The 14,853-nt window shown below is 37.6% G+C and overlaps 2 protein-coding genes across 4 annotated transcripts; one reads left to right on the top strand and one right to left on the bottom strand.

Annotated features, from left to right (window-relative positions):
* The first annotated feature begins 7,437 nt into the window (after nucleotides 1–7,437).
* Nucleotides 7,438–9,350, top strand: LOC113321214. Its single transcript, XM_026569091.1, has 2 exons — nucleotides 7,438–7,579; nucleotides 7,675–9,350. The coding sequence occupies exons 1-2, from the start codon at nucleotides 7,468–7,470 to the stop codon at nucleotides 9,222–9,224; spliced, it is 1,662 nt and encodes a 553-aa protein (XP_026424876.1). The 5' UTR covers nucleotides 7,438–7,467; the 3' UTR covers nucleotides 9,225–9,350.
* Nucleotides 9,351–9,452: 102 nt separating this feature from the next.
* LOC113321215 (protochlorophyllide-dependent translocon component 52, chloroplastic-like) lies at nucleotides 9,453–14,529 on the bottom strand. 3 transcript variants are annotated; one of them, XR_003346547.1, is made up of 8 exons: nucleotides 13,681–14,528; nucleotides 13,047–13,234; nucleotides 12,845–12,930; nucleotides 12,548–12,726; nucleotides 11,821–12,018; nucleotides 11,201–11,388; nucleotides 9,781–10,353; nucleotides 9,453–9,679 (listed from the first exon to the last, which is right to left on the bottom strand). XR_003346547.1 is itself a non-coding variant. In XM_026569093.1 (8 exons), the coding sequence occupies exons 1-7, from the start codon at nucleotides 14,215–14,217 to the stop codon at nucleotides 10,095–10,097; spliced, it is 1,635 nt and encodes a 544-aa protein (XP_026424878.1). In that variant the 5' UTR covers nucleotides 14,218–14,529; the 3' UTR covers nucleotides 9,453–9,679; nucleotides 10,075–10,094. The 3 variants fall into 3 exon arrangements, 2 of the variants coding, with proteins under 2 accessions (XP_026424878.1, XP_026424877.1); XM_026569093.1 differs by having other exon boundaries at nucleotides 10,075–10,353; nucleotides 13,681–14,529; XM_026569092.1 differs by having other exon boundaries at nucleotides 9,453–10,353.
* Nucleotides 14,530–14,853: the final 324 nt, after the last annotated feature.

Below are 14,853 nucleotides of genomic sequence, written 5' to 3'. Positions count from 1 at the left end.
GAATGAATCTTTCTTCGGTAAGTCAGTTAATGGTCTACTGAGAATGCCATAATCTTTCACAAACTTTCTATAGTACCCTGTGAGGTACAAAAACCCTCTCACCCCTTTAATGTTTGTAGGTGTGGGCCAGTCCACCATTGTTGATATTTTTGCAAGGTCTGCCATGACTCCATTGCCTGTAATAATATGACCCAAATACTCTATCTCAGGTTGCCCAAAGAAACATTTATAGAAGTTGGCAGATAATTCATGTTTCTGAGTATCTGTAAAGTGGTTTGTAAGTGAAGTAAGTGAGCTTCTAAGGTAGGGATATAGATCAAAATGTCATCAAAGAATACAAGGATGAACTTCCTGAGATGATCTTGAAAGATACTATTCATGAGAGCTTGAAATGTAGCAGGAGCATTGGTTAGGCCAAATGGCATAACCTGAAATTCAAAATGTCCATGATAGGTTCTGAAGGTTGTTTTATGGATGTCAGGAGGGTATACTCTGATCTGATGGTAACCTGATTTTAAATCTATCTTAGTAAAAAGCTTGGAACCATGTAGTTCATCTAGGAGCCCATCAATGATAGAAATAGGAAATTTGTCTTTGATGGTGAGGCTGTTTAATTTCCTTTAATCAACACAAAATCTCCAAGAGTTATCCTTTTTCTTGACAAGCAAAATTGGAGAAGCAAAGGGTCTGTGGTTTGGTTGGATGATACCATCTTGGAGCATTTCTTTAACCAGATTCTCAGCAACTTTTTTCTGTATATAAGGGAACTTGTAGGGCCTGAGATTTACTGGTGTAGAGTTAGGTTGGAGTGGGATTTTGTGGTCCAAGTATCTTTAAGGAGATAGTTGTTTTGGATCGCAGAAAACATCAGGGTATTGGTTGAGTAAGGAAGAGATTTGAGGTTGTGTTATTGAGTGTGTAGGTGTAGGAGAAATGGAGAATAGTTGACCCACCAGTCCATGAGTGTTCTTTTGGAAAAAATTCTTTACTGTTGTTTTAATCATCATGCTAAGTGGTGGTTTTGGTTGAGCTCTATTGAGGGTAATCTTCTTACCCTTGTATTTAAATTTGATGCATAACTTGGATAAGTTGAACATGACATCTTCCAAGTTTCTCAACAAGTCAGCACCTAATAAAATGTCACATCCACCTAGGGGAAGTAGTCTCAAATCTCCACAAAAATTGTGCCCTTGCATTGAACAATTAAGTTGAGAGCATATACCTAAGTTGACAGTCTTGTCACTATTGGCCACAGTAACTAGTAAACTAGCAATATGTGTCACAGGGCTAGAGCACTGTCAATGAAGCTGTTAGTACTCCCAGTATCTATGAGGATAGAGATGGCTAGAGCATTGTCAATGCATGGCCAGAGCACTGTCTGTCGATGAAGCTGTTAGTACTCCCAGTATCTATGAGGATGGAGATGGCCTTCTTGTTATTGGAGCCTGGTATTCTGATAGTATCAGCAGATATAGTACCTGTTAAAGCATGCAATGAGATCTTCATATCGCTCTCTTCAGCAGGTGCTTCCTCCGTATCCATCATTAATTCCTCCTCTGGCTCAGAACTGTCTGCAGACTCTTCACCAATCAAGACACATAGATATTGCTTTTTGCAGATGTGGCCCCTTCTGTAACAGCAATCACAATTAAAGCACAGTCCTTTAGCTTTTCTGGTCTGTACTTCCTCATGTGTAAGCCTTTTTAGTGGTATGGGAGTACTAGTTTTGGGAGCTGATTGGGGAGTAAGAGAGGTAGATGGAACATCACTAGGCTTGAGAGTGAATGTAGTGGAATGAAATGGTTTGGTGGTGGAAGAATTGGGAGTGAAAAAATTTGGTTGGTGGTTTGGTTACCCTCTGTTATAGGTTGATAGTTTGTTCTTGCATTCTAGCAAGTGAAAAGGCATGTAACAATGTTTTTTAGGATCAAACATAGGCACTGATCTTCTGAGTTCTTCTTTCAAGCCACCAATAAAACTAGCAATGAAGTATGACTCAGGAAAATGTGGATGAACACTCAACAACAAGACTTTCAAATACTCAAATTCTTCAAAATAAGCATCAACAGTAGTCAATTGAGCCAACTTATCGAATAATCCCACAATGTTATCATAGGGTTCTCAAAACGAGCACAAACATTCTCACAAAAGCACTTCCAAGAAATATGAGTTTGATTGAGGCAGAAGTTGTCATACCATTTAGATGCTTTCCCATCAAGATGTATAGATGTCATCCTGGTTTTGGTGTGGTCTGGAAGATTATTCATCTAAAAATAATTAACCAGCTTCTTGGATTATCCCCGTCAAAACGAGGAAAATCGAGTTTCGGCATACGCAGTTGTGACAGAAAATCTCTTCCGCCGGAATTCATAGTAGACGGAGTTTCGCCCATGTGATTAGCGCCAGAATTAGACCCATGAGTCTCATTAGCATCTCTATTATTTAGATATTGAGTAGAAAAAAATTTCTCCAGTTGAGCTTAAAACGCTTTCTGTATTTCTCCCTTGAGTGACTGCAAATCTTCTTTTATAGACGTCGATGTAATTTGTAAGACGATATTGTTTACCTTTAAATGTAATGAATCAAGCTCCGATTGCTATGTGTTGTTGGTATCGTGTAATTCTTTGCAAGTAGGAACCACCATGATTGAAGAAGGAAAGAACGATTGTTATGTGTTGTTGGTATTGTGTAATTATTTGCAAGTAGGAACCACCATGATTGAAGAAGGAAAGAACGGGTCTGATGCCAATTATATTGTGCTAGTACAAATCAAGATGGAATTGATCGTAATTGGACGGAATTTCAGGTAACCTCTGCCGTAGCAGCTACTAATACTTCATTAAAATCAACTTATCCCCAAAATGGAATGTTTTTACAACTTAAATAAAAACAGAGGGAAAGAGAAACCCTAAGCTAGTGATGAATAAGGACCGTACACTTGTCCCGCTCATATTGGGGCCGCCCCTAGCCAATGATCAACTACAAGAGATCGTTATTTAGGAAGACTAACAATTAAAGGGGGCACCCAGTAAGTAGTCTAAGGAAACCCATACTGAGAAGGCACATGACAGTCTCCCTGGCATGTCTTATCTTGTTACAATAGTCACACTATAACAAGTTTTTCTTGTCAGCCTTTTTGGTGTTTTCTGGTGTGATTGTTGGAGTATGAGTAGAGGTGGTAACAATCTTCAATACTTTCTTGAGATAGAGGAGATGTCATAGCACCTCTGCGAAGTTCTTCAGACTTCACAGTTCCATAAACTCTTCTAAGAGTCGGCAATGGATCCTTTCACAATATTTGAATTTTGATGGGTCACAAGAGTCTAGACCAGTAAGGAACTCAATGATTCGACCATTTTCAAATTCTCTTCTGCAACTTGATGCTGTCAGCTACACACTCCATGTCATACAGTTGGAGGAAATCAAGTTCTTTTGAAGGGAATTATAGTAGACCGAGTCTATGTGTCTCTAATAACTCGACGATTCAAATCATAGATTTGTGTAGCATCACCACTCACCGCATAAATCTGAGAAACAACGTTCCACACTTCTTTTGTCGTGGATAACCCATAAAACTACTCTTGAAGTCAAGAGTCATTGAATCTAGTAACAACTCATTATTAAGACATTTTTTTCCACCCAAGTTACGGTTGCTGGACATGCTTTGCTGCTAGTTAAATGCCCAATCTTCCCTCTACCAGTGATGTAAAGTTTCACCCAGTGAACCAAACAAGGTAGTTGGTATCATCCAACTTACAAGATGTCATCTTGACATTCATACTATCACTGTAAGAAATTCTAGAGATGCTAGAGTTAGAAGAACTACTGTTATCAAAAGTACTAGCCATAGATCTACTTTTAACAAAACAACAAAGACAAACTTCAAAGGAGAAACCAAATTATAAACAAGCACAAGTTCTCCAAGAACATCAGTTTGTAGCTTCTTTAAACCAGCTTCAGGACCTAACTTCGGGATCTTGATCGCAGATCGAAGCAACAGTAGATCAAGCTAAAGGACTTGGATGGTTTTTCTCTTATCTCTCTCTTGAGCTCTAATACCATGTGGAAATCAACAGAGAGTGAATGGAAGTGTAAACCACTCAGAGGAGAAAGTCCTCTATTTTGTAGATTGATTATACACAGTTACACGAATACCCTGAAAATATCAATACACGTAAATCAGTGTACGCTATTGTTATATTAAACAAATATACGAATCGAGATTATACTTTACACAATCATGTGCATGCACACACTGCACTATCTCATGTAACTTGACCATGAGAGTCATAATTCAACAAAAGCTTGGATATTTATCTGGAAGCAAGGTATTTCCAGTAATGGATGTACCTATGATACTTGGGTGGAAGAAAATGCTCTAGTAATGAGTTGTTACTGGATTCAATGGCTCTTGATTTCAAGAGTAGTTTTATGGGTCAACCACTGCAAAAGAAGTGTGGGACGTTGTTGTTCAGATTTATGTTGTGAGTGGTGATGCTACACAGATCTATGACTTGAATCGTCGAATTACAGAGACACGTCATAATAATATACCTCTGTCAGTTTACAATAATGCTCTTAAAGCTCAATGACAAGAACTTAATCTCCTCCGGTCATGTGACATGGAATCGTAGCTGATACCACCAAGTTACAAAAGAGAATCGAAAAAGGTCGAATTATTGAGTTCCTTGCTGGTCTAGACTCAAACTTTGACCCTATAAGAATTCAAATTTTTGGAAAAGACCCCTTGCTGACGCTTCAAGGAGTTTATGGAATTATTTAGAATTGAAAAACCTCGTCGAGCTGCTATGTCATCTCCGGTTTCAAGAAAGTGCAGCCTTGAATGTTGTTGCTTTATCTACTCATGTTCCGGAGAAGCAACCGAAGGCCTGACGAGAAAGACGCTTTATGTTGTGATTATTCACAAGCGTAAACATATTCGGGAGACATGTTTCAAACTCAGTGGACGTCCGCAATAGCAGATTGATCATAGAAGAGGGAGTTATTCTAGCGGCATTTTTGGGAGTTATATATACGGTTTCCTATCTGTACTCTTTTTAACTGTGTGATATAGTTGTTGAGTCCGGTGTAACTACTGGATAGTTTGGTCAATGACTGTCAAAGATTAGCTGACGGCATTTGGCATGGTTCAACAGGATTAGTAGATTGTATTCAACATGGTGCTGATAAACACATTCAGATCAGTCTTCTGCAATGGCATTTGTTCAGAGTTGAAGAGATGTCGACTGCTAGATGGGCGTTCTTAATGGTGGTTTGGTTGATAAAGGAGGAACCACTGGAGCTTCCTTACTTAGGAAGTTTAAAAATAAGATGAGGTCTGTATTGCCTAAAGCCACTTCTAAGTTCTAACTAGCACATTAACATATAAGTGGTCTCCATGTGTTCACCAATTACATAAGATGGGAAAGTAGGTTTCTGATTGGTTGGTACAGTTCAAGTTGTGCCTCTTTTATTCTTTAAATGTTTTCTTTTGTGTTGCATAACTAGATAAAGGACTGTAAATATAATTTTTTGGTCATTTCTTAATTGAATTATGTATGTTGTGTTTAACTTGCATGTAAAAACAGATGTAAATGGATAGTTGGGATCTGTTTATGATTTTTGTTGGAACACAGCTAGTCTTAGAGAGGGTCAGATGCTAAGCAAAAAGAAGCTAGATAGACAATGCACCATGTTACGAGTGAGGTGGACTTTTCAAAATTACAAGGATTGAGGGTGCTTTGTTGACAAGTCTAGCAAACGAGGCAGAGGGATGGTATGATGCACTTTGGAACTGGTTTACAAAGTTGGTTCGTAAGGCGTGCAAGAATGACTATATTTTGTTAAGAAGGCCTATGTTTCTTCTTTTCTAGCCTGGAACAGGATCTAGACGATGTTGGTGATCATTTATGACATTGTGGTACTTTGTGGAGTTTGTTGCACTAAAGCATAGGTTCTTGTATGGACGTACTATATATATGTAGACTGAAAAGTCGGTACATTGCAAAATGGGTTGGAGGGAAACACATTTCAGTGCCTGATTCTCCGATCCTCAACAAGCAGTAAGGTAACTTAGCCAGTAGCCATTTGGTTCTGTGAATCCACAGAACCACTTGTATAAGCTTACAAGTAATCAGGATCAGGCATGTTTACAACAGTTTGGATACTCGGCATGTGCCCATGATATCACTATGCAAGCTGCAGCTGTTAGTGTCATGAGCCATCACCACCACATAGTACTTTCATGTAATTCTACAACCCTTTGGTTCTTGCCTCGAAAACATGGTGGAAATGAATTATCTTTGGAGCTTGCATATCCACAACCATTCTCACGTTTGGTGTGGCACTCTAGCAGAACTTCCGTTGCATCGATGCAAATATTCTGAAAAAGAAAATTCATTTGCAAAAAAGAATGTTTTTTTTTTCTCTCAAATCATTCTTTGGATATATTTTCCTTTTCATGTTCTTAAAATCTTGTTAAATAGTGTCAATTTATCCCCGTGAGCAGATGGGCGTGTAAATTAAAGATAGTAGTACTACAAAGTCCAAGAAAAAAAAGTGACAATATTTGCATGATTTGGGTTGTTTTCTTTGACACATCCAAAACCTTGCTTGTCAATGTTGTCAGTAAATCATTTCCTTTATGGGCAATTGGCGGTTTCATGCCTCCTGCATGAGCTACCCTTTATCCTCATCATCTTATTCCAATCCTATTCTGTACATAAAAACCGTGCATAAATCCTTCCAAGTTGTTCTATCAGCCGTCTGATCAATCAAGACTCCAATTAAAAAATTTGCTACTGCAGACAGCTTGATTGGGATTTGACCTACAGAAAACTCAACTGAGTCGAAACTGATTTAAGTAAGTCACAACAGGACAAATAATGACTCTTCCGCTGTTTAAATGTGTCAGGCATGATATGTCTTTTATTGATCGTAGGCATGTATCACCTACATGATTGAGTAAGGAGATACATGCTGACACATTAAAGTTTGTACATCCACATTATACAGATAACTCAACTGAGTCAATTCAGTATGGATAAAACGCAAACCCTTCATGTAATTTTTTTTTTTGATGCAAAAAACCCTTCATGTAATTAGCATATGGAAAATGATCCATGGAGAAAAGATTACGTCTTCTTCTTTTTCTGTTATCAGTAGTAAGTTGCAAGGAAATTAGGATAAGAAGCTAATCCTTTCTTGAATTGGTAACCAAACTTTGTTTTCAAGAGTATATATTTGTTGTGGTTGGTTCGGAAAGTTTTACTACTAGTAGCAAGCTAGCTATTGATTCACAACTAATATGAGTATGACAAACATTCCTTGCACGAAATGTCTTAATGACCATTCTCCTTTACCTTTACTCTCCACAAAAGAATATACTTATAATACCCTTGCTGTTATTCTATCCATAAAATATTGTCTCATTTCTAACTCAGATTTTCTCTGTAACTTAGCAAAACCATGGGAAACTGTCTCTCTTTTCCTTCAACAAATCTCTCCAAGAAAGTAGAACAGGTTTCGCCAATTCAAACAGTTTTCAAACTTCCTTCTCCACTGCCAATTTGGCCAGCAGGTATGTCTCATGCATAAACTTTTAGTTCTACTTATTCTTTTGATCTTGTTGCAATTATTTATGTTTCACTTTCTCATTTCATTTTTGGATTACAGGCGAAGGATTTGCAAATGGAAGTATAGACTTGGGAGGATTAGAAGTATGTCAGGTCTCAAGTTTTGCAAAGATTTGGGCTACTCATGAAGGTGGAATAGATAATCTTGGTGTGACATTTTTCGAACCTTCGCAGATACTAGATGGGTTTATCATGCTTGGCTGTTATAGCCAACCCAGCAATAAATCTCAATTTGGTTGGGTTCTGGCAGGGAAAGATGTTGCAGGTGAGGTACTTAGGACGCCCGTTGATTACACACTTGTTTGGAGCAGTGAGTCTGTGAAAATTAAGCAGGATGGAAATGGTTACATCTGGTATCCAGTTCCACCAGAAGGTTATAAATCTGTAGGTCTTATGGTGACCAACTCACCGGAGAAGCCACGGCTGGACAAAATTCGGGTGGTTCGAGCAGACTTTACAGAAGAATGCGAGAAAGACACTTGGATATGGGGAGATGATAAGGCAGCTCAATCAAGTAAGGTTAATATCTATGCATTGAGACCCAAAACAAGGGGAACCCAAGCTCATGGTGTTTGTATGGGTACATTTCAAGTTGATGGTGCAGCTTCAGCCTTATCTCTATCTTGTTTGAAAAACAAACAGTTCAGTTTATCTCACATGCCTAATTTGGATCAAATTAAAAGCATAACACAAACTTATTCTCCACTGATTTACTTGCACCCCGACGAACCATTTCTTCCCTCGTCAGTGTCTTGGTTTTTCAACAATGGGGCTCTATTATATAAACAAGGTGAAGAATCAGATCCTGTTCGGATCGACTCAACCGGTTCGAATCTTCCTCAAGGTGGTTCTAATGATGGCATGTATTGGTTGGATCTTCCTATCGATGGAGCTGCCAAAGGAAAAGTTAAGAAAGGAGATTTGCAGTCCTCAAATGCTTATTTTCACGTCAAACCCATGCTAGGTGCAACATTTACTGATATCTCAATCTGGGTCTTTTACCCGTTTAACGGGGCGGCAAGGGCCAAGGTGAAATTCATTAACATTCCACTAGGCAAGATAGGTGAACATGTTGGAGACTGGGAACATATGACGTTAAGAGTAAGTAATTTCAGTGGGGAGTTGTGGAGAGTCTATTATTCAGAGCATAGTGGTGGTTCCTGGTTGAATGCATCCGAGGTTGAATTTGTAAGTGGTAAAAACAAAGTTGCAGCTTACTCTTCGTTACACGGTCATGCGTTTTATGCGAGACCTGGATTAGTCTTACAAGGGAATAATGATATCGGAATTCGAAATGACACTTCAAAGAGCAAAATTATGATGGATACTGGAGAAAGATTTGAGTTAGTTTCAGCTGAGTACTTGGGTTCAATGGTTGCCGAGCCACCGTGGTTGAATTTTAATCGGCCATGGGGTCCGAAGATTAACTATGACACCAGAGAAGAACTGAAGAATGTTGAGAAATTGCTTCCTGGGAATCTTAAAACTCAATTTGAGAAATTTGTTAACGGCCTTCCAAATGAAGTGTTTGGAGAGGAAGGACCACTTGGACCCAAGATGAAGAATAGCTGGAATGGAGATGAAGTCTGATACAGATTACAATTTGTCATTGCTTTTAACTCAAACCAGTATATGGTTTTAGACTTTGTTGTAATATGTATTCCTTGCATAATATAAAACCCATGGTTGGTAGTCGCCTAGATCCAACCAGTCTAACCTCTTCCTGTTGAATTCTTTTGATAGTATATTATGATTTCTCAAGAAAATTACATGTAGCAAGTTATGTTATACCAAGGAGGATCTTCTTTTTACACAGACTACAGAACACTTTGACAGTGTTTCTAGTATAATATACAAATCTATGTTTCCACAAATTTATCAGTTTACATAGAAATGAAAAAAGAATTGAGGAGAAGACAGTTACAGTCAACTGCATACATTTCGTATATGATTAATCAAGTGAAGGCAAAAACTTACATTGGTGTAGACAACATTATTTAAAGAGATCAAACGAACGTTCAGTCTGGAATAGGTATCTCGATTTCCTGTTTGGTTATCAAGGCAAAATAAGGTCTAAAGGTATGACATGATAGGTTGGAAATAAGACAAGAATTTGTTGGTAGGATGAAATTTTAATGAAAATTACTTTTAAGTAGCACACTCTTGAAAAGGTTGTACAGCTCATTGAAATGGCTAGAAGCTGGAATAGGGTGGATTGCTCTGTGCATGAAACTTTGGGGGTATAAAGAAGTGGATCTTGTGCCTGGGGAAACACTTGCCTTCACTAAAAGAAGATGAAAAAAAGAAGACTAGAGAATATTGTGAATCATGTGGAGTTGTAATTGTTGGCAATCAACTACAAGGACCTTTTCGGAGATCAAAATGTATCCAGCATATGAATAATTATGACTATAATAGAGTAAGGATAATGGCTACTTACAGATATATAATGACAAGACATCATCTTAGAGCGTGATTATAGTCGTGGAAATAGAAGTTCTTGTAGATGAAGTGAGAAAGCCATTTTGAAGCAGCAAAACACAACACCGCTAGAGTGACTATACTAATCCGCACAGCCATCGACGCCAGAAAACCTTGCTTTACAGCTGCAACAATTCCAATTGCAACTACTGCCACAACAGGCAAGGCAACTTCTAGAATTCTTAGACCCTTAAGTGCGACACGACAGCTACTGCAGTTTACCACGTGAGACCAGTACCTGGAATACAGTTAATGTGCAAGAAATTCAAACTATTAAAAGTTGGAAAATAACAGGTTCCCACAATGAATTTAATGGTATGTACGAACATACTTCCCGTTTTTGTATTCAAGGACAAGGCCATGCGAGCTAGCCTGAAGGATGAGGACTGAGGAGGGTGATAAGATCAAGACGGGACCTAGAATAAATATCAGAGCAAGAATAGGGAGCTAAAGCTAAGAGAGGCTCCTCCATGGTATGATTTTCCAGAATTTTTTTATAATTCAAATAAACCATGTCAAAAGTAGTATAACTAATTCAACATCCCCCGCATGGCAGGATTTCGCTGCCATGTTGACTCAACAGAATCACAATAAGGCATTCAATCATCTCTGAACAATATGGATGTTTGACGCCATGTGAAATTTTCCTCCTCCATTCTTGCCGTCTAACAGGTATCAACTAGTATATGAACACCCCAGTTATTAGCATTTCAATAATTTTTGCTAAGGCTATCATTCTCCTTATTCCTTTCATGAATACGAAGTATCTCCTAATTATATGTACCATTAGCACGCGAGAGTCATCTCATTAGGTATGCAATGACCTAGCCGTTTTCAAACTTGTAACACAGTAAGAATCCTTTAGGCCTTGCTGAGTGAAATATGCTCAAGGATAAATAAGTGTAGTGATCCGTCAAACTAATTATTATCTTTTGATTCAATTAACTACCGATTAATTGTTTGTGTATAAAATTTAGCCAACCTATTATCTAAACATCAGAGACCCAAACTAAATAAGTATAACATCTTTATACAAATGACATTTCTGATTTCTCTAGTTCATGGAGTTTAATCATATCAATTACCTGTCCATTAGCTGCTCTTTGGGAGGAGTTGGGGGAAGAATCCCCTTGAACTTGGTACCCCAATCGATTTGACCACCTGAATATTTTCTTAACCACTTTCTGAAGGCAACAACAAGACCATCTGACTTGGTGGGCACGAAGCACGCCTTTTGCCAATTGGTATATCCAGCATCAATTAGCTTATGCTCCTACAGATAGAAGAAAAGACCATGGCATTTAAACTGAGCATATCAAGATTGCAACGAATTTATTGAATCAACATCCATAGATGCAACCATCAAAAAAGAAATTAGACACAACAAAAATAGCATGCATTTGGCGCTTTCATCCACCGATATACGTAAAATCCCTCGTACTTGCTCTTTCCATGGAGAAAACCAGATAAAATCTCAAACTTATTTAAAGAAATCTTATATCATAGAATTCAGGTATTTCAGTTGGCTGAGGTGAAATAACGAAATCAAATAAGATAAACAACCTATTGAAACCGCAGTGACTTCTGTTTTCTGATACAACTTCACATTCTAGAAAAGAAAAAAGAAAAAACACACCATGAAATTATAGGACGAACTCAAATGAATATTTCTATATATCATTACGAGATTCGTATTAATAGTTACCTCCAAGTGAAGAAGATACAAATCTGAATCAAGAATCAAGTTTTGTCCCACATGAAAGACCCATCTGGGAATTACTTTGTCAAGCCATTGTCCAAAGTTTCTCGGAAAAGTCCATATAACTCTGCTCCTACCAGGGCCAACTGGGATGCACAAAAATATAAGTAGCATTTGTCGTTTTTTAACAGCTTCTGGTGCCGCCTGAACAAGATTTGAGTACAGCTAAATGTAATTCTTGATCCTTTTATGCCGCTACTAGATAAAATATGTCAAACAGTTCCAAACATCTCAATACAATTTGGACTTCTGTCAAATGCTGAACTCAAAGGTCATATACTTGTCAAAATAAAATTTACCAAAAAATAATCTGCACTATAGCATCCATGAATAATTTCTTAAAGTTTCAAGTTCAAAAATGAATGTGGGAGACTTGTTTCAATAAACAGATTGGAAGCATCATACAGAAAACTATGCCCTGCATTGACAATTTAATTTGTGGACATATATATATTTTTTTTTAAATGAAAAGACCTTAACACATAGAAAAGTGAAATAAAAAATTGTTCTGGGAACTGTTCAATATTTATAATTCGTAAGTCGAAAAAATGTTACACATATAGACAATAGTGCAGTATACATATCTGAAATATTCAGAATAAGTAAAGAAGGAAACAAAATGTTATAATGAAATTTAGTTGAAAAACTCAATAGATAAAGATGGTTAGTTTACCTTTTCACTACCCATGGATGATAGAGATCCACTCCCTGATGTCATATTCGGATAAGCATAAAATACGCATGGCGCTATAAATTTGTTATACCCACGGTCCTGCTTCGCAAGGAAGCCCGTTTTATCTAACCTTTGCACATTAATCTCGATAGGCGTACCACCTTCTCTGTCAAGCTTAGCTGTGAAGAAAATTTGCTCGTTCTAAGTCAGTAGCATTACAAACCGAACACGGAAGCAGAGAAAAAGTAATGCCTAATATTCAGTCACACTTTTTACAAAGTAAGAAGAGAACTTAACGGGATTTGCTGGGTAATCGCATTATTCCATAATGCGCATATGGAACATGAGCAGGGTCCATGAGATTTTCGATCAGAACTTCATATCTGAAATGGAATAGAACTACATGAAGTTAAAGGACCAAAGCTTTCAAAGAATGAGCAACAAAAGAAGAATGTTACAAATGTAAAAAAAAAATAAAACAATGTCAAGAAAGGAATACCCATAGGGAATTTCTCTATTCCCCATTAAGGATGAAAACGATGGATCATCCAACTCTGGGATATACAGAGGTTTTTCTTTGGTAGCAATATTTTTGTATTGAGGATCTGTGTTTGGCCAAAACCAAAGTAGTCCATTTTGCTCCAAACTTGGATACACTCTGGCACATGCTTTCTTGAAAGTGTTGACCTGTAGGCCATATTGCACAACTGGATGTTAGTCATGTGTTTATTCCGTGCAACCAACTTCGGAAGTACCAATCGCTATTAACTTCCGAAATATATAAATGTCAATGGTTATAAAAGCAAATGAATGAGATATTTGCATCCACACTATCTATCTCGTCTAATATAGCCATAGTAACAGTATAATCTAGGGGAATAGCTGGATTCCTAGTCACTATAATTTAACTCATCTAGAGCCATCAAACAATATACGAAATCTCCATATGATTTTAGCAGAATGAATAAGCACAATGCACCCACCAGCTAATCTATGTCTCATCTTTTCAATCCACTGACGGTTGATCATTAAGAAGTGACATTGTTTCTTAGAGTTTAATGGGAAATTTTAAGATACTCAAGACGCAGAACAGTGATTTACTTAGCAATGAATTGAGAATTAAGGATTGTTACCCGAGGGCCATCAATTGGTGCTTGTGGAATGAATTTGCAATCACCAGCACCATCAAAACACCATCCATGATAAACACACTGCAACCTTCCCCACTGACCAATTCTACCTTCTGAAAGAGGAGCTAATCTATGAGGACAACTATCATGATGTACTTGCCATTTATCTTCATTTCTATCCCACCACACAACAATGTCTAAACCCATTACTCTCTTTGCATGTGGGACCCTCTTATCCAAATCACAGAGTGGAATTATTGGATACCAGTGTGAAAACCAGTCGAATTTCTCCTCCTCTTCTTCTTGAAATTCATTCTCAAGTGATGATGGGTTTATTATGGGTTCAGACGAAATTGATGATGATGATGTTGAAGAAATCTTGAATCTGGATTTGTTTACAGAAATCTTTTGGAAAGAAGAATTCATGAGTGGATTTGCATTGAAGAAGGAAAGAGGTGAACAAATGGGGTAATGATTTGAAGATTTGTGGAATCTAGTTTGGATTAGTGCTGAAGAAGAAAGGACTTCAAGAGTTCGCATGGTTGCTGGGTTGCAAGTTACAAGAAATCTCCTCCTAGTCCTCTCTTCTCTGGGTGTTGCTTCTTTCAAATCTTTTATTTTAGAAGGTTTATCTGGATCGAGGTTTCATAATCCACACACGGAAGTTACGACTATCATAATTTCATTTTTCGCACCCTGTGTGATTTGTTGCTAGATATGCCACTCATATACGAACTATCAAGAAGGTAAAGATAATCGTACCCGGCTTCACGAATCCCCAAAATAAAGTATTTTAGTCGTAGCCCTAATAATGTTTCTCAGAGGAAACCTAGGTCGATAAAGGACGACTCTAGAATCAACTAAGATACAAAGTGTCAGGGATTGAATTTCCCAGTTGAAAGAGCATTTTTATTTATAGGTATTCCAGGACCAGGGTTCTCGTAGAATTTAAGCTAATATAACTTGAGAATCAAGCAAATACTTTTAGGTTTTGAAAATACAATATAAGAATATACACTAGGAACTGGTTCTGTAACCGTGTAAAATGAATTTTCGATTTGGCAAGTACGCCAAAGAAATAAAGCAATTTGATGTTCATTTAAACACCTAACAATTTAATAATAATGCACACACATAAGAGTTTGAGTGATCAATGAAGTCTTAGAAGTGTTTGAG

The sequence above is a fragment of the Papaver somniferum genome, chromosome 11, assembly GCF_003573695.1.
Source record: "Papaver somniferum cultivar HN1 chromosome 11, ASM357369v1, whole genome shotgun sequence".
Classification (NCBI taxonomy): domain Eukaryota; kingdom Viridiplantae; phylum Streptophyta; class Magnoliopsida; order Ranunculales; family Papaveraceae; genus Papaver; species Papaver somniferum.
Note: the sequence above shows the minus strand (reverse complement) of the source record. Positions and strands in the feature narration are given on the sequence as shown.

Coding starts and splice junctions, on each gene's coding strand:
- LOC113321214 (XM_026569091.1), top strand. CDS start 7,468: ATGGGAAACTGTCTCTCTTTTCCTTCAACAAATCTCTCCAAGAAAGTA. Junction 7,580..7,674: donor ACTGCCAATTTGGCCAGCAG/GTATGTCTCATG, acceptor TTTGGATTACAG/GCGAAGGATTTGCAAATGGA.
- LOC113321215 (XM_026569093.1), bottom strand. CDS start 14,217: ATGCGAACTCTTGAAGTCCTTTCTTCTTCAGCACTAATCCAAACTAGA. Junction 12,931..13,046: donor AATAGAGAAATTCCCTATGG/GTATTCCTTTCT, acceptor ATTCCATTTCAG/ATATGAAGTTCTGATCGAAA. Junction 10,354..11,200: donor AAAGAGCAGCTAATGGACAG/GTAATTGATATG, acceptor ACTGTATTCCAG/GTACTGGTCTCACGTGGTAA.